Source organism: Sphaeramia orbicularis, unplaced genomic scaffold, assembly GCF_902148855.1.
Source record: "Sphaeramia orbicularis unplaced genomic scaffold, fSphaOr1.1, whole genome shotgun sequence".
Classification (NCBI taxonomy): domain Eukaryota; kingdom Metazoa; phylum Chordata; class Actinopteri; order Kurtiformes; family Apogonidae; genus Sphaeramia; species Sphaeramia orbicularis.
The window spans coordinates 96198-116818 of NW_021941450.1; the positions used below are offsets into that span (position 1 = coordinate 96198).

Genomic DNA, 20621 nt, shown 5'->3' on the forward strand with positions numbered 1-20621 from the left:
GTGAACAATGCCTACTTGTATAGAATTGTAATAACTGCTGGCAAAAAGGCTGTGACCAGGCACTGGCTCCAACCTGAACCACCTAGTCTGGAAAAATGGGTCGAAATTGTGAATGAAATTTACCAGATGGAAAGACTAACCTTCTCCCTTCGATTACAAATGAACAAATTTTCAGATCTCTGGTCAAAGTGGATATTTTTTGTTTACACTTACCAAACACAACCTGTGGGAACCCTAAATGTACTAGAAATGACAATATAATGACAAAGTATCTGGAATTGTTTTGTTTTTTGTGTAATTAATTAATTCTACTTTTCTTATTTTATTTATTTACTTATTTATTTTTCTTTAGAGAGAGGAGGTCAAAGTCTCTTGGTCTTTTGTATATGTTTTCTTTATGTAACAATGCATCCATTGTTCATTGTTCAATTGTTTTGTTTAACAAAAAAAAAAAAAGAAAATCTGAAATGTTGAGAATGGAAAGTTTGGTTATCGGTCACATACTTGTTATGTGACCACAATGTAATTTAAATGTATATTGAACTTTTCTCAATGTTTCTAATTAAAAATTTGAAAAAAAAAAAAAAAAATACATATATATATATATATATATACAGACTGTGTACAGACTCCACCTACATGTCGTCCACTGTGACGTCCTTCAGGATGTGGCAGTAGTCTACGTTCCACACGGCCTGGTCATCCCACACTTTGGACGCCAGCAGGACAGCGCCCAGGACCATCCTCTTCCAGTTTCCAGGACGGAGGTCCATGTCTGCGTATGCCAGGAGCCGCTCCAGGTAAACCTAGGACAGAACTAGGGTTAGGGTTAGGATTAGACTGCCTGTCCCAGGATTAGGGTTAGGGTTAGACTACTGTAGTGGCAAGTTACATATATTCCATATAAGTTTGTATATATTCCATATAAGTTTACATATATTCCATATTCCATATAAGATTGTTGGAACTCTGAACTCAGTATTATATGAGACTGGGGTTTTTGTCCTGTTAGGGCTTGGTTTTGTTGTACTTTGTATTTTGTCGAATGATCAGATGGACATCTGTGTGGAGCAGAGGTGCTTTCTCACACACAACTTGATCTCTTCCTGTACTCTTACATATTCCAGGCCAATCCTTTTCATTAGTTTCATATAAGAGAGAATGACCAACTGTATTTTCTTCTACACTCTTGCAGACAACTTGCCTCTGTACGATCGTACCTTGGAACTCCAATTAAATTCATACTGAAATGACACCGATCATCTGAAATGAGCTTTTCTTATTTTGAGGACAAATGAGCAGAGTATTTTTTCCATAACAGTTGGTGTCAGAAGTGAAATAGCTGAAGATCCGCCATGTGACACTCGAAGGCGTCGGACAGGTTAGCCACCAAGAATCCACAATCTACAGGTTCTCCTCTACCTCACTGAAAACCTTAAGAGACAAGAGGGTCCGATGCCTGGAGTGAAACTGGTCGACTTCACGTCTATCCAACGAACCCAAACTCTACGTCCTCCTTGTGAAAGAGTGAGAGGTATTTTTACCAATTTAAATTATGTCCTAATTCTGGGTAACTCATTTAAAAATGAAAAACAAATTGCTAATGTCCTAATTCTAATTGATTAATTTAAAAGTGAAAACAAATTGCTAAAGTGAAAACATGTCATCTACTATGGAAGCCTGAGCGTACCTGTTTTTGAGGCAGAGGGGTCTGAGCGTCTGCTTTGGAAGTAAGGCTAGACTCTATGTGGCCAGGTCACAGGGTTTTTAATCCACTTGTACCTTAGAAATGAAGTCGATATTCACGGGGACGCCTATGTCTAAATAATTGTTAAATCAGGAAACGTGGCAGTGCGGCGTCACGGCGTTTCATGGTTAGGCTGATTTAAGCGATAAAAGGGAAAAGTGTTTGGAACGCAATCAACCGGTTGATACCACAACTAATTCCTTTAACCGCGCATTAGAAGTACTCATCGAGTTTTTCTTGGTGGGGAGGTTAGAGGGGTTACTTGCTTTGTGAACTTTGTTTTGCACCCAACTTCTTTAGTTGTGCATTAGTAGTACTCAACAGGGGTTTCCCTGGTGGGGATCTTAAAGGGGTTCAGTCAATGAGGATTTGGCGATGGGGAATAAACAAGGTAAGGGAGCAGCGTCTACCACAGGACCCATAGTAGATGACATGAAAGCAAAATATGGTCCTGAATGCGTTCAGTGTGTCAGTCTGGTCAAGCCCGTTTGGCTTTCCTGAAGGCGGTTCTTTGAGTCAAAATCAGATGAAACAATTAAACCAGAGATTACAAAAAAAGGGAATAAAAAAAAAAAGATCCTGATTTCCTACTTGTTTTTCCAAATTTTCTTACTTATTATTATTTGGTTGATAATTTTGTGGGGGTAAAACTCATGACATTGTGAATCTTGTTGTCGGTCAAAGTCGACACTGGCTGATTCATTTCTTCATCGTGGGGAATTAATTGTTTTGTTGTAGTTGCACAATGACGTCACGTAAGTTGGGGATGCCCAACGCCTGGTAAAGCATGGTATTTGACGATTTCATCATCTTAAAATTTTTGCGGCCCGGATCGTTGTGTCTGGAAGATTAATGTTCCAAGTGAGACATTAACAAGTGGTTTAGAAAATGCACGTCTTTGTGTTATTTAACATAAATTCAGCTGTGATAACCCAGACTGAGGTCTGTCCCTGTATGTTGGGTTTCTGTAAATTGGCTTAGAGTCTGGTTTTGACCAACTATATATATAAAGTGTCATGAGAGAACTTTTTTGTGATCTGGCACTACATAAATAAAATTTGATTGATTGAGTGATTGAATTGTTTTTCCCCTGTAAGTCACTTTGGAAAAAAGCGTCTGCCAAATGCATAAACATAAACATAAACATAAACGAAAAGATGGGAAATGCAAATTTTAAGTTCCACCACCGGATTGGGACGGGCCAAGATTCAAATGCATGACTAATAAATATGGGCTAGATGTTTTAGAATGGGTCTGTGAATGGAACCCAGGTTTAGGGTTAGGGTTAGACTGCCTGACCCAGGATTAGGGTTAGGGTTAGACTGCCTGACCCAGGATTAGGGTTAGGGTTAGACTGCCTGACCCAGGATTAGGGTTAGGGTTAGACTGCCTGACCCAGGATTAGGGTTAGGGTTAGACTGCCTGACCCAGGATTAGGGTTAGGGTTAGACTGCCTGACCCAGGATTAGGGTTAGGGTTAGACTGCCTGACCCAGGATTAGGGTTAGGGTTAGACTGCCTGACCCAGGATTAGGGTTAGGGTTAGACTGCCTGACCCAGGATTAGGGTTAAGGTTAGACTGCCTGACCCAGGATTAGGGTTAGACTGCCTGACCCAGGATTAGGGTTAGGGTTAGACTGCCTGACCCAGGATTAGGGTTAGGGTTAGACTGCCTGACCCAGGATTAGGGTTAAGGTTAGACTGCCTGACCCAGGATTAGGGTTAGACTGCCTGACCCAGGATTAGGGTTAGGGTTAGACTGCCTGACCCAGGATTAGGGTTAGGGTTAGACTGCCTGACCCAGGATTAGGGTTAAGGTTAGACTGCCTGACCCAGGATTAGGGTTAGACTGCCTGACCCAGGATTAGGGTTAGACTGCCTGACCCAGGATTAGGGTTAGACTGCCTGACCCAGGATTAGGGTTAGACTGCCTGACCCAGGATTAGGGTTAGGGTTAGACTGCCTGACCCAGGATTAGTTTTAGGGTTAGACTGCCTGACCCAGGATTAGGGTTAGGGTTAGACTGCCTGACCCAGGATTAGGGTTAGGGTTAGACTGCCTGACCCAGGATTAGGGTTAGGGTTAGACTGCCTGACCCAGGATTAGGGGTAGGGTTAGACTGCCTGACCCAGGATTAGGGTTAGGGTTAGACTGCCTGACCCAGGTTTAGGGTTAGGGTTAGACTGCCTGACCCAGGATTAGGGGTAGGGTTAGACTGCCTGACCCAGGATTAGTTTTAGGGTTAGACTGCCTGACCCAGGATTAGGGTTAGGGTTAGACTGCCTGACCCAGGATTAGGGGTAGGGTTAGACTGCCTGACCCAGGATTAGGGTTAAGGTTAGACTGCCTGACCCAGGATTAGGGTTAGGGTTAGACTGCCTGACCCAGGATTAGGGTTAGGGTTAGACTGCTTGACCAAGGATTAGGGTTAGGGTTAGACTGCCTGACCCAGGATTAGGGTTAGGGTTAGACTGCCTGACCCAGGATTAGGGTTAGGGTTAGACTGCCTGACCCAGGATTAGGGTTAGGGTTAGACTGCTTGACCAAGGATTAGGGTTAGGGTTAGACTGCCTGACCCAGGATTAGGGTTAGGGTTAGACTGCCTGACCCAGGATTAGGGTTAAGGTTAGACTGCCTGACCCAGGATTAGGGTTAGACTGCCTGACCCAGGATTAGGGTTAGGGTTAGACTGCCTGACCCAGGGTTAGGGTTAGGGTTAGACTGCCTGACCCAGGATTAGGGTTAGGGTTAGACTGCCTGACCCAGGATTAGGGTTAAGGTTAGACTGCCTGACCCAGGATTAGGGTTAGACTGCCTGACCCAGGATTAGGGTTAGACTGCCTGACCCAGGATTAGGGTTAGGGTTAGACTGCCTGACCCAGGATTAGGGTTAGGGTTAGACTGCCTGACCCAGGATTAGTTTTAGGGTTAGACTGCCTGACCCAGGATTAGGGTTAGACTGCCTGACCCAGGATTAGGGTTAGGGTTAGACTGCCTGACCCAGGATTAGGGTTAGGGTTAGACTGCCTGACCCAGGATTAGGGTTAGGGTTAGACTGCCTGACCCAGGATTAGGGTTAGGGTTAGACTGCCTGACCCAGGATTAGGGTTAGGGTTAGACTGCCTGACCCAGGATTAGTTTTAGGGTTAGACTCCCTGACCCAGGATTAGGGTTAAGGTTAGACTGCCTGACCCAGGATTAGGGTTAGGGTTAGACTGCCTGACCCAGGATTAGGGTTAGGGGTACACTACGGGTGTGGGGTCTACATGGGTTTGGGGGATTAAATGGGTCTGAAGGTTTAAATGGGTCTGAAGGTTTAAATGGGTCTGAAGGTTTAAATGGGTCTGGGGGTTTAAATGTGTCTGGGGTCTAAATGGGTCTGGGGGGTCTAAATGGGTTTGGGGGTTTTATATACTCTTTGAAATAACTCACCAATGTGACTATTGCACATTCGGCCGTCAGCTGAGCGGAGCTGAATAAGGTCCGAACGAAGCGGTAGATCTGCTTGTGCTCGGGGTCGTGTTGGTCATAGTCCAGTGGAACCTCAGAGTTCTGCAGGATGCAGACGCAGACACAGATGCAGACACAGATGCAGACGCAGATGCAGACACAGATGCAGACGCAGACACAGATGCAGACACAGATGCAGACGCAGATGCAGACGCAGACACAGATGCAGACACAGATGCAGACACAGATGCAGACACAGATGCAGACACGGACACAGATGCAGACGCAGGGTTACTTATCAAAGCTGGTCAGTGGGACCTTCAGTCTTATTGATACTTCAAGTGTCCTTTGACTTGCGATCGACCTGCACTCGACCTGTGACATGATTGGCTCCTATCTGTTTCCATGTAGATGTAGTTGATGTGTCGAACACACACATTCAAACCGTCATGTCTTACTGAAAGAGGGTGACGTCTCTCATCAAAGATGTCGAGCAGCGCTCCTCCGTCAGCGTCCCTGTGAAAACACACACATATGAAAAGTGAAAATACACACATATGAAAAGTGAAAATACACACATATGAAAAGTGAAAACACGCACAGATGAAAAGTGAAAACACACACATATGAAAAGTGACAATACACACAGATGAAAAGTGAAAACACGCACAGATGAAAAGTGAAAACACACATATGAAAAGTGAAAACACACACATATGAAAAGTGAAAATACACACATATGAAAAGTGAAAATACACACATATGAAAAGTGAAAACACGCACAGATGAAAAGTGAAAACACACACATATGAAAAGTGAAAATACACACATATGAAAAGTGAAAATACACACATATGAAAAGTGAAAACACGCACAGATGAAAAGTGAAAACACACACATATGAAAAGTGAAAATACACACATATGAAAAGTGAAAACACGCACAGATGAAAAGTGAAAACACACACATATGAAAAGTGAAAATACACATAGATGAAAAGTGAAAACACGCACAGATGAAAAGTGAAAACACACATATGAAAAGTGAAAACACACACATATGAAAAGTGAAAATACACACATATGAAAAGTGAAAATACACTGATGAAAAGTGAAAATACACACATATGAAAAGTGAAAATACACACAGATGAAAAGTGAAAACACGCACAGATGAAAACTGAAAACACACACATATGAAAAGTGAAAACACACACATATGAAAAGTGAAAATACACACATGAAAAGTGAAATAAACACATGAAAAGTGAAAACACACATGAAAAGTGAAATAAACACATGAAAAGTGAAAACACACATATGAAAAGTGAAAACACACATGAAAAGTGAAAACACACATATGAAAAGTGAAAACACATGAAAAGTGAAAACACACAGATGAAAAGTGAAAACACACACACATGAAAAGTGAAATAAACACATGAAAAGTGAAAACACACAAATGAAAAGTGAAAACACACATATGAAAAGTGAAAACACACATATGAAAAGTGAAAACACACACACATGAAAAGTGAAATAAACACATGAAAAGTGAAAACACACAAATGAAAAGTGAAAACACACATATGAAAAGTGAAAACACACATGAAAAGTAAAAGCACACACGAAAAGTGAAAACACACATATGAAAAGTGAAAACACACATGAAAAGTGAAAACACACATATGAAAAGTGAAAACACACATGAAAAGTGAAAACACACATATGAAAAGTGAAAACACACATGAAAAGTGAAAACACACACATGAAAATGTGAAAACACACACAAATGAAAAGTGAAAACACACACACATGAAAGGTGAAAACACACATATGAAAAGTGAAAATACACACAGATGAAAAGTGAAAACATGCACAGATGAAAAGTGAAAACACGCACAGATGAAAAGTGAAAACACACACATATGAAAAGTGAAAATACACACATGAAAAGTGAGAACATGCACAGATGAAAAGTGAAAACACACACATGAAAATGTGAAAACACACAGAAAATGAAAAGTGAAAACACACACACATGAAAGGTGAAAACACACATATGAAAAGTGAAAATACACACAGATGAAAAGTGAAAACACGCACAGATGAAAAGTGAAAACACACACATATGAAAAGTGAAAATACACACAGATGAAAAGTGAAAACATGCACAGATGAAAAGTGAAAACACACACATATGAAAAGTGAAAATACACATATGAAAAGTGAAAACACGCACAGATGAAAAGTGAAAACACACAGGTATGAAAAGTGAAAACACACATATATGAAAAGTGAAAACACAAAACATATGAAAAGTGAAAACACGCACAGATGAAAAGTGAAACACACACAGATTAAAAGTGAAAACACACACAAATGAAAACTGAAAACACACACATATGAAAAGTGAAAACACACACATATGAAAACTGAAAAAACACACTTATGAAAACTGAAAACACACATATGAAAAGTGAAAACACACATATGAAAAGTGAAAACACACACATATGAAAAGTGAAAACACACATATGAAAAGTGAAATAAACACATGAAAAGTGAAAACACACACATGAAAAGTGGAAAAAATACACATATGAAGACTGAAAACACACATATGAAAAGTGAAAAAACACATGAAAAGGGAAAACACACATATGAAAAGTGAAAACACAAAACATGAAAAATAAAAACACATGAAAAGTGAAAACACACAGATGAAAAGTGAAAGCACATATGAAAAGTGAAAACACACAGATGAAAAGTGAAAACGCACATGAAAAGTGAAAACACACGTATGAAAAGTGAAAACACACATATGAAAACTGAAAACATACAAAAAGTGAAAACACAGACATGAAAAGTGAAAACGCACACATATGAAAACTGAAAACGCACACATGAAAAGTGAAAACACACATATAAAAAGTGAAAACACACATGAAAAGCGAAATCACACACATATGAAAAGTGAAAACACACATATGAAAAGTGAAAACACACATGAAAAGTGAAAACACATATGAAAAGTGAAAACACATGAAAAGTGAAAACACACACGTGAAAAGCGAAAACACACATGAAAAGTGAAAACACACGTATGAAAAGTGAAAACACACATATGAAAAGTGAAAACACACATGAAAAGCGAAATCACACACATATGAAAAGTGAAAACACACATATGAAAAGTGAAAACACACACATGAAAAGTGAAAACACACATATGAAAAGTGAAAACACACACATGAAAAGTGAAAACACACACAAATGAAAAGTGAAAACACACACAAATGAAAAGTGAAAACACACGTGAAAAGTGAAAACACATGAAAAATGAAAACACATGAAAAGTGAAAACACACATATGAAAAGTAAAAACACACATGAAAAGTGAAAACACACATGAAAATGTGAAAACACACATATGAAAAGTGAAAACACACAAATGAAAAGTGAAAACACACACGTGAAAAGTGAAAACACATGAAGAGTGAAAACACACACACATGAAAAGTGAAAACACACATGAAAAGTGAAATAAACACATGAAAAGTGAAAACACACATGAAAATTGAAAACACACATGAAAATGTGAAAACACACATATGAAAAGTGAAAACACACAAATGAAAAGTGAAAACACACACGTGAAAAGTGAAAACACATGAAGAGTGAAAACACACACACATGAAAAGTGAAAACACACATGAAAAGTGAAATAAACACATGAAAAGTGAAAACACACATGAAAAGTGAAAACACACATGAAAAGTGAAATAAACACATGAAAAGTGAAAACACACATGAAAAGTGAAATAAACACATGAAAAGTGAAAACACACATATGAAAAGTGACAAAACACATGAAAAGTGAAAACACACATATGAAAAGTGAAAACACACATATGAAAAGTGAAAACACATATGAAAAGTGAAAACACATGAAAAGTGAAAACACACAGATGAAAAGTGAAAACACACACACATGAAAAGTGAAATAAACACATGAAAAGTGAAAACACACAAATGAAAAGTGAAAACACACACACATGAAAAGTGAAATAAACACATGAAAAGTGAAAACACACAAATGAAAAGTGAAAACACACACACATGAAAAGTGAAATAAACACATGAAAAGTGAAAACACACATGAAAAGTGAAAACACACATATGAAAAGTGAAAACACACATATGAAAAGTGAAAACACACATATGAAAAGTGAAAACACATGAAAAGTGAAAACACACAGATGAAAAGTGAAAACACACACACATGAAAAGTGAAATAAACACATGAAAAGTGAAAACACACATGAAAAGTGAAAACACACATATGAAAATTGAAAACACACATATGAAAAGTGAAAACACACATATGAAAAGTGAAAACACATGAAAAGTGAAAACACACAGATGAAAAGTGAAAACACACACATGAAAAGTGAAATAAACACATGAAAAGTGAAAACACAAATGAAAAGTGAAAACACACATATGAAAAGTGAAAACACCCACATGAAAAGTGAAAACACACATATGAAAAGTGAAAACACACATATGAAAAGTGAAAACACCCACATGAAAAGTGAAAACACACAAATGAAAAGTGAAAACATACATATGAAAAGTGAAAACACCCACATGAAAAGTGAAAACACCCACATGAAAAGTGAAAACACACATGTGACGGAGCGGCCGTAGACGCCACGTCACTTTCTCCCGCACGGTGCATTCTCCCTGTGTCTCTGTGGGAGGAGGCAGCGTGTGTAGAGTGCCAGTGTCCCACAGAGACGTGCTTCAATGGACGTGCGGGAAAGTAGTTTCTTACCACATTCCCCGTTCTGAATCTTTTTTTTTTTCCCCTTCCTTTTTTTTTCCCCGTGAGTAGTGCAGTCGAGGGTGCACACTTGACACCTACATTTAAGACTCACTCACAAACACAGACTCACCAGACGCTGATCCGGCCGTATCTTCCGCCTCCGGTCACCACTCCAGGTGGCGAACCGGGGCACTCCCTGCTTAGCCCTTTTATAGCGCACTGTGGCGCGCCATTGGAGGTCAGGTGACCTGGACTAGTTTATTTTTTTTCCCCTAATTATTCAATTACGTTGTTTTCCACTATATTTACATGGAAGGTAAATGCCACATGGAGGGAATTTTGTTAGTAAAATATTTCTGTTATTGGATGTGATTATTTGGTAAATTATTTTTTCCTGAGTTTTGAAGTTTTTGTTAAAACCCTGTTTTTTATTAATTTGGTATGCCCGGGGGAGGGGCTAAGAGTATTTAATGTGGGGTTTTTCTGTCAGACAGGCAGACAGGGTTTAGTCTCCAGGCTGTGAACTTCTGGTGAGGGTGGATAGTTTTGTTTTTTTTTTTTTCCCCTTGTATATACTTTAGTTTTGTATTGTAATTGATTTTTCACATTTTTGCTGAATAAATCACAGAAAATAGTTTGACGACTGAGCCATCATTATTTTTTTTTTAATCTGGAAAAACCGAACCCGTGACATGTGGTGTCAGAAGTGGGATGGCCAGTCGACGACGTGCCCGCCCACCTACACGTACAGGTCTGCGCTCTCAAACCCTATTGCAGCGTGAGGGCCGGGCAGCCATGGAAACCGCCGGAGAAGAAGAAGAGCCCTGGGTGTCAGAGGAGGAAGAGGTCCCAGAGACAGAGCAGCAGCCTGCACCAACAGCACCACCCAGAGCGAGAGAGGAGCTGGTGGGTTTGATGAGAGACTTTTTGCAGGGTCAGCAGAGACGTGAGGAAGGCCTCCTGGCCCATCTGCAGGCACTCAGAGCTGCACTTCCACCACCAGCACAGTCACCAGGGAGACCAGCACCTACAATTCCAGCAGAGGCCACCGGAACCACATGGTCCGCATTTAGCCCAAGGATGGACCTGCCTACCCCAGCACCACGACAGCAGCCACACAGCACCCCAACGCAGGTCGTCAACCTGGAGTCCAGCCAGGTGGGTCGCCATCCTGAGCCACAGCGTCCTGAGGTCCGCCAATACAGTGACCCCAAGATTCCACAGTTCCAGATGGGTGAGGACATCGAGAACTACCTCCTGCGTTTCGAGCGGATTGCACGGACCTGGGGATGGCCAGAGGGTGAATGGGCATGCCGACTGGTTCCACTGCTGACAGGGAAGGCGTTGGAGACCTACACAGCGATGGACGAGGACCAGGCCCATTCCTATGACCACCTGCGAGCAGCACTCCTGGACAAGTTCGACATCTCACCAGAGACTTACAGGCAGCAGTTCCAGGCCAGCACTGTACCTACTGGAGAGAACCCAACGGAGACATACCATCGGCTGAGGGGGCTCTACCGCCGCTGGGTCCGACCTGAGCAGCACTCCAAAGAAGAGATCGGGGAGGCCATTGTCCTGGAGCAGCTATTACGAGTACTGTCACCCGAGGTCAGAACGTGGGTGAGGGAGCATGAACCCACGGATGGACTGGCCGCTGCTAAGCTCGCTCTTCAATACATCAATGCACGGAAGGGAGGCCCAGCGGTGTACCACAGTGGACCAGGTCGACAGCCATCGTCACAGCCTCGACCAGCAGCCCGGTTCAGCCAGGAGCCACCAAGAAACCCCAGCTCTGCTCCAAGCCAACGAGGACCCAGTAAGGAGCTTGTCTGCTTTTACTGCCAGCAGCCAGGCCATAAAGCTTCTCTGTGTCCCATTCGAAAGGCTAAGCTCACCGGTGCTTGCTACACTCCCCGTGCTGGGGATGCTAGTGGCACGGGGAAGCGTCAAAAGTTTAAAACTGTGACTATTAATGGTGAGCCAGTGACTGCTTTGGTGGACTCGGGCAGCTTTCTCTCACTGGTCCGGAGGGAACTGGTGCCAATGGGCATTTTAGATTATGGTCGAGTAGAGGACATCATGTGTGTACATGGAGACAGACATTCTTACCCTACAGCGGATATGACTGTGGTTGTGGATGAGCAACCATATTTATTGACTGTGGGTGTAGTGGACAATTTGCCTGTGCCAGCTATCTTGGGTTGGGACTTACCTGTGTTGCTGAATGTGCTGCTGGAAGATGGACAAGGGGGGGGTGACCCGGGGAAGGTCTCGTCTGCACCAGTGATCACGCAGGCTCAGGCCAAAGCTGGCGGTGGTCTGAGAGACTCTGACTCTGGGGGGGGGCGTGGAATGTGGCCCTGGTGCTGATCCTTTTGTGACTCTGGACAGTAGTTTGTTTGAGGGGGGCACAAAGGGTCCACGGAAGTCTCGTCGCCAGTGTCGCTTTGAAAAGAGACTGAAATCTGAGGAGCCAGATTTCAAGGAGACGCACTGGAAAGACAAGTGGGAGGTACCAGGGGATATTGTGACTTTACAAAGGGGGGATCGGACTTTAAATCCCTTGTTTGAAAAGGTGGTGGAGAAACTGAATCCTGTCGCTGGGTGCAAGCAACATTTTGTGCTGGACAATAACATTCTTTTTGAAGTTGCTGATGGTGCCAAGCGGCTGGTGGTGCCAGTTTCCTGTCGCCCTTTGATTATGCACTTGGCACACACCTTGCCTTGGGCGGGACATCTGGGCCGCAACAAGACATACCTGCGGATTTGCTCCAGGTTTTACTGGCCCTCCATGTATATGGATGTACAGGAGTACTGTAAGACTTGTTCCATCTGCCAGAAAACCTGTCATGTGCGCAAGGCCGACCGTGCATGTCTTCAACCCCTGCCTGTGATCTCCACTCCGTTCCGGCGGATAGCTATGGACATTGTGGGGCCGCTGGTGAAGAGCAGTAGGGGGCACCAGTACATTCTGGTGGTGTGTGACTATGCCACCAGGTTCCCGGAGGCCTTCCCTTTACAGACCATCACTGCCCCTGCTGTTCTGCGGTGCTTGGTGCAGTTGTTTTCCAGGGTTGGGATCCCGGACGAGATCGTGACGGACCAGGGGACCAACTTCACCTCCAGACTACTGCAGCTCTTCCACCAACAGCTGGGGATCTCTGCCATAAAGACCACCCCGTATCCCCCACAGACAGATGGACTGGTTGAGCGGTTTAACCAAACCCTGAAGAGGATGTTGAGGAAGTTTGTGGCAGACACTGGGCGGGACTGGGACCGGTGGTTACCCTTCCTGTTGTTTGCCTACTGAGAAGCTCCTCAAGCCTCCACTGGGTTCTCGCCATTTGAGCTCCTCTATGGCTGGGATGTGCAGGGACCCTTGGACCTGCTACGAAAGGGTTGGGAGGCTCCATCGGTGTCGGTCAGCGAGCGCAGTGTGGTCCAGTTCGTGCTCGAGATGAGGGACCGACTAGCAAGGTACCGGGAGGAGGCAGAGCTCAACCTGACGGAGGCCCAGCAGACCCAGAAGGCATGGTATGACCAACAAGCCAGACACCGAGAGTTCCAGCCTGGTCAGAAGGTCCTGCTCCTTTTACCATCCTCCAACAGCAAGCTGCTAGCCAAGTGGCAGGGCCCATACACAGTCATCCGAAAGATGGGCCCTGTAACCTACGAGATCCACCATCCTGAGAAGAAGAAGGCGAAGCAGACGTACCACATCAACTTGCTGAAGGAATGGAAGGAGGCAACTGTTCAGGTTCCTGTGGCATCGCTGCTGGTTACAGAGGTCGACAGTGATGCTGAGGAGGAGTCAACCCCAGCAGACCTCACAAAGACCACCGAACCGAACTTGGACCACCTCACCGTCAACCAGTCTGATCAGCTTCACCAAGTGTTCCAGAGAGTGACCAAGCTGTTTGATGCCAGCCCAGGGAAGACCGTCTTAGTCGAACATGTCATTCGACTCAAAGAGAGAAGGCCCATCCGTCAGCGGTCATATCGGGTGCCCCAACATCTGGTGTCGGAACTTCGGAAGGAGGTGGAAGAGATGCTGCGCCTTGGTGTGATCGAGCCTTCCCAGTCTGAGTGGTGCAGCCCAGTGGTCATTGTGGTGAAGAAGGATGGCTCTCTCCGCATATGTATTGACTTTCGAAAACTCAATGCCATTTCAGAGTTTGATGCCTATCCAATGCCCCGAATCGATGACCTGCTGGAGAAGATCGGCCGGGCCAAGTTCATCACAACCCTTGATCTCTGCAAAGGCTACTGGCAGGTGCCCCTGGAGGAGTCCAGCCGCCCGTACACCGCCTTCCAGACGCCTGCCGGCCTCTTCCAGTTCACGGTGATGCCCTTTGGTCTCCATGGAGTGCCTGCCACCTTCCAGAGACTGATGGACCGTGTTCTACGGGGGTGTGAGGACTGCAGTGCTGCCTACCTGGATGATGTAGTCATCTTCAGTGACACCTGGGCAGACCATCTACATCATCTAGGCAGAGTCCTTGGTCAAATCCAGAGAGCAGGACTGACACTAAATCCTGCTAAGTGTCAGTGGGCCAAAGAGGAGGCGAAGTACCTGGGCTACCGGTTGGGACGAGGGGAGGTCCGACCACAGCTGGACAAGGTGGAGGCCATCCGCAACTGCCCGCGACCACGGACAAAGAAGGAGGTGCGCTCCTTCCTGGGATTGGCGGGGTGGTACAGAAGGTTCGTCCCACAGTTTGCCACCATCGCTGCTCCCCTGACAGCCCTGACAACAAAGGACCAGAGGAACCCTGTCACCTGGACCGAGGCCTGTGAGACCGCCTTCGCAACGCTCAAGACCTGCCTCTGTTCCTCACCAGTCCTGAGAAGCCCAGACTTCAACCAGAGGTTCCTCGTCCAGACAGACGCCTCAGCGGTTGGACTTGGGGCCGTGTTGGCCCAAGGTGATCCGGGAGAGGAACGACCCATCCTGTACCTGAGCCGTAAGCTGCTGCCCCGGGAGACCAGATACTCCACAGTGGAGAAGGAGGGTCTGGCCATAAAGTGGGCACTGGAGAGTCTGCGGTATTACCTGCTGGGGAGAGAGTTCGTCCTGGAGACGGATCACCATGCGCTGACCTGGATGAGCTCGATGAAGGACCACAACAGCCGGCTCACCCGCTGGAATCTCTCTCTCCAGCCATTCCAGTTCCAGATTCGACATCGCGCTGGAAAGACCAACGTAGTGGCTGACTATCTCTCCAGGTTGCCGCACATCGTCAACCTCGGGGAGGAGGGGAATGATGTGACGGAGCGGCTGTAGACGCCACGTCACTTTCTCCCGCACGGTGCATTCTCCCTGTGGCTCTGTGAGAGGAGGCAGCGTGTGTAGAGTGCCAGTGTCCCACAGAGACGTGCTTCAATGGACGTGCGGGAAAGTAGTTTCTTACCACATTCCCCGTTCTGAATCTTTTTTTTTTTTCCCCTTCCTTTTTTTTTCCCCGTGAGTAGTGCGGTCGAGGGTGCACACTTGACGCCTACATTTAAGACTCACTCACAAACACAGACTCACCAGACGCTGATCCGGCCGTATCTTCCGCCTCCGGTCACCACTCCAGGTGGCGAACCGGGGCACTCCCTGCTTAGCCCTTTTATAGCGCACTGTGGCGCGCCATTGGAGGTCAGGTGACCTGGACTAGTTTATTTTTTTTCCCCTAATTATTCAATTACGTTGTTTTCCACTATATTTACATGGAAGGTAAATGCCACATGGAGGGAATTTTGTTAGTAAAATATTTCTGTTATTGGATGTGATTATTTGGTAAATTATTTTTTCCTGAGTTTTGAAGTTTTTGTTAAAACCCTGTTTTTTATTAATTTGGTATGCCCGGGGGAGGGGCTAAGAGTATTTGATGTGGGGTTTTTCTGTCAGACAGGCAGACAGGGTTTAGTCTCCAGGCTGTGAACTTCTGGTGAGGGTGGATAGTTTTTTTTTTTTTTCCCCCTTGTATATACTTTAGTTTTGTATTGTAATTGATTTTTCACATTTTTGCTGAATAAATCACAGAAAATAGTTTGACGACTGAGCTATCATTATTTTTTTTTTAATCTGGAAAAACCGAACCCGTGACAACACATATGAAAAGTGAAAACACCCACATGAAAAGTGAAAACACACATATGAAAAGTGAAAACACACATATGAAAAGTGAAAACACATGAAAAGTGAAATAAACACATGAAAAGTGAAAACACACAAATGAAAAGTGAAAACACACATATGAAAAGTGAAAACACCCACATGAAAAGTGAAAACACACATGAAAAGTGAAAACACACATATGAAAAGAGAAAACACACACACATGAAAAGTGAAATAAACACATGAAAAGTGAAAACACACAAATGAAAAGTGAAAACACACATATGAAAAGTGAAAACACACATGAAAAGTAAAAACACACATGAAAAGTGAAAACACACATATGAAAAGTAAAAACACACATGAAAAGTGAAAACACACATGAAAAGTGAAAACACACACATGAAAATGTGAAAACACACACAAATGAAAAGTGAAAACACACACACATGAAAAGTGAAAACACACATATGAAAAGTGAAAACACACACAAATGAAAAGTGAAAACACACATATGAAAAGTGAAAACACATACAAATGAAAAGTGAAAACACACACACATGAAAAGTGAAAACACACACAAATGATGGTCATAGTCCAGTGTGAAAACACACACATGAAAATGTGCTGTGCCTTGGGGTGATCGAGCCTTCCCAGTCTGAATGGTGCAGCCTGCTGGTCATCGTGGTGAAGAAGGACAGCTCTCTCCGCATATGCATTGACTTTCAGAAACTCCGTGCCATTTCAGAGTTTGATGCCTATCCAATGCCCTGAATCGATGACCTGCTGGAGAAGATGGCCGGGCCAGGTTCATCACAACCCTTGACCTCTGTAAAGGCTACTGGCAGGTGCCCCTGGAGGAGTCCAGCCGCCCGTACACCGCCTTCCAGACACTTGCCGGCTTCTTCCAGTTCACGGTGATGCCTTTGGTCTCCATGGAGCGCCTGCCACCTTCCAGAGACTGATGGACCGTGTGCTCCAGGGGTATGAGGACTGCAGTGCTGCCTACCTAGATGATGTTGTCATCTTCAGTGACACCTGGGCAGACCATCTGCATCATCTAGGCAGAGTCCTTGGCCAAATCCAGCAAACAGGACTGACACTGAATCCTGCCAAGTGTCAGTGGGCCAAGGAGGAGGCGAAGTACCTGGGCTACCGGTTGGGGTGAGGGGAGGTCCGACTACAGCTGGAAAAGGTGGAGGCCATCCGCAACTGCCCACGGCCATGGACAAAGAAGGAGGTGCGCTCCTTCCTGGGATTGGCGGGGTGGTACAGAAGGTTCGTCCCACAGGTTGCCACCATTGCTGCTCCCCTGACGGCCCTGACAGCAAAGGACCAGTGGAACCCTGTCACCTGGACTGAGGCCTGTGAGACCGCCTTCTCAAGGCTCAAGACCAAGACTCAGTCCTGAGAAGCCCAGACTTCAGCCAGAGGTTCCTCGACCAGACTGACGCCTCAGCTGTTGGACAGGGGGCTGTGTTGACTCAGGGTGATTCTGGAGAGGAACGAGCCATCCTGTACCTGAGCCGTAAGCTACTGCCCCGGGAGACCAGATACTCCACAGTGGAGAAGGAGGGTCTGGCCATAAAGTGGGCACTGGAGAGTCTGCGGTATTACCTGCTGGGGAGAGAGCTCGACCTGGAGACGGATCACCGTGCGTTGACCTGGATGAGCTCGATGAAGGACCACAACAGCCGGCTCACCCGCTGGAATCTCTCTCTCCAGCCATTCCAGTTCCAGATTCGACATCGCGCTGGAAAGACCAACGTAGTGGCTGACTATCTCTCCAGGTTGCCGCACATCGTCAACCTCGGGGAGGAGGGGAATGATGTGACGGAGCGGCCGTAGACGCCACGTCACTTTCTCCCGCACGGTGCATTCTCCCTGTGGCTCTGTGAGAGGAGGCAGCGTGTGTAGAGTGCCAGTGTCCCACAGAGACGTGCTTCAATGGACGTGCTGGAAAGTAGTTTCTTACCACATTCCCCGTTCTGAATCTTTTTTTTTTTTCCCCTTCCTTTTTTTTTCCCCGTGAGTAGTGCGGTCGAGGGTGCACACTTGACGCCTACATTTAAGACTCACTCACAAACACAGACTCACCAGACGCTGATCCGGCCGTATCTTCCGCCTCCGGTCACCACTCCAGGTGGCGAACCGGGGCACTCCCTGCTTAGCCCTTTTATAGCGCACTGTGGCGCGCCATTGGAGGTCAGGTGACCTGGACTAGTTTATTTTTTTTCCCCTAATTATTCAATTACGTTGTTTTCCACTATATTTACATGGAAGGTAAATGCCACATGGAGGGCATTTTGTTAGTAAAATATTTCTGTTATTGGATGTGATTATTTGGTAAATTATTTTTTCCTGAGTTTTGAAGTTTTTGTTAAAACCCTGTTTTTTATTAATTTGGTATGCCCGGGGGAGGGGCTAAGAGTATTTAATGTGGGGTTTTTCTGTCAGACAGGCAGACAGGGTTTAGTCTCCAGGCTGTGAACTTCTGGTGAGGGTGGATAGTTTTTTTTTTTCTTTCCCCCTTGTATATACTTTAGTTTTGTATTGTAATTGATTTTTCACATTTTTGCTGAATAAATCACAGAAAATAGTTTGACGACTGAGCCATCATTATTTTTTTTTTAATCTGGAAAAACCGAACCCGTGACAACACATATGAAAAGTGAAAACACCCACATGAAAAGTGAAAACACACATATGAAAAGTGAAAACACACATATGAAAAGTGAAAACACATGAAAAGTGAAATAAACACATGAAAAGTGAAAACACACAAATGAAAAGTGAAAACACACATATGAAAAGTGAAAACACCCATATGAAAAGTGAAAACACCCACATGAAAAGTGAAAACACACATATGAAAAGAGAAAACACACACACATGAAAAGTGAAATAAACACATGAAAAGTGAAAACACACAAATGAAAAGTGAAAACACACATATGAAAAGTGAAAACACACATGAAAAGTAAAAACACACATGAAAAGTGAAAACACACATATGAAAAGTAAAAACACATGAAAAGTGAAAACACACATGAAAAGTGAAAACACACACATGAAAATGTGAAAACACACACAAATGAAAAGTGAAAACACACACACATGAAAAGTGAAAACACACATATGAAAAGTGAAAACACACATATGAAAAGTGAAAACACACACAAATGAAAAGTGAAAACACACACAAATGAAAAGTGAAAACACACACATATGAAAAGTGAAAACACACACAAATGAAAAGTGAAAACACACAGATGAAAAGTGAAAACACACACAAATGAAAAGTGAAAACACACACATGAAAGTGAAAACACACACAAATGATGGTCATAGTCCAGTGTGAAAACACACACATGAAAATGTGCTGTGCCTTGGGGTGATCGAGCCTTCCCAGTCTGAATGGTGCAGCCTGCTGGTCATCGTGGTGAAGAAGGACAGCTCTCTCCGCATATGCATTGACTTTCAGAAACTCCGTGCCATTTCAGAGTTTGATGCCTATCCAATGCCCTGAATCGATGACCTGCTGGAGAAGATGGGCCGGGCCAGGTTCATCACAACCCTTGACCTCTGTAAAGGCTACTGGCAGGTGCCCCTGGAGGAGTCCAGCCGCCCGTACACCGCCTTCCAGACGCCTGCCGGCCTCTTCCAGTTCACGGTGATGCCTTTGGTCTCCATGGAGCGCCTGCCACCTTCCAGAGACTGATGGACCGTGTGCTCCAGGGGTATGAGGACTGCAGTGCTGCCTACCTAGATGATGTTGTCATCTTCAGTGACACCTGGGCAGACCATCTGCATCATCTAGGCCGAGTCCTTGGCCAAATCCAGCAAACAGGACTGACACTGAATCCTGCCAAGTGTCAGTGGGCCAAGGAGGAGGCGAAGTACCTGGGCTACCGGTTGGGGTGAGGGGAGGTCTGACTACAGCTGGAAAAGGTGGAGGCCATCCGCAACTGCCCACGGCCACGGACAAAGAAGGAGGTGCGCTCCTTCCTGGGATTGGCGGGGTGGTACAGAAGGTTCGTCCCACAGGTTGCCACCATTGCTGCTCCCCTGACGGCCCTGACAGCAAAGGACCAGTGGAACCCTGTCACCTGGACTGAGGCCTGTGAGACCGCCTTCTCAAGGCTCAAGACCAAGACTCAGTCCTGAGAAGCCCAGACTTCAGCCAGAGGTTCCTCGACCAGACTGACGCCTCAGCTGTTGGACAGGGGGCTGTGTTGACTCAGGGTGATTCTGGAGAGGAACGAGCCATCCTGTACCTGAGCCGTAAGCTACTGCCCCGGGACACCAGATACTCCACAGTGGAGAAGGAGGGTCTGGCCATAAAGCGGGCACTGGAGAGTTTACGATATTACCTGCTGGGGAGAGAGTTCGACCTGGAGACAGATCACCGTGCACTGACCTGGATGAACTCGGTGAAGAACCACAACAGCCGGCTCACCCGCTAGTATCTCTCTCTCCAGCCATTCCA

At 45.0% G+C, this 20621-nt stretch overlaps 1 protein-coding gene across 1 annotated transcript in view; it reads right to left on the minus strand.

Moving 5' to 3' along the window:
- LOC115415789 (cyclin-Y-like) overlaps window positions 1-20621 on the minus strand; it is a 43467-nt gene that overhangs the window by 10355 nt on the left and 12491 nt on the right. The window contains exons 6-8 of the mRNA XM_030129427.1: window positions 5655-5712; window positions 5179-5298; window positions 640-806 (exon numbers count right to left, since the gene is read on the minus strand). Coding sequence (XP_029985287.1) covers window positions 640-806; window positions 5179-5298; window positions 5655-5712 — 345 coding nt within the window. The remainder of the gene's footprint in view (window positions 1-639; window positions 807-5178; window positions 5299-5654; window positions 5713-20621) is intronic.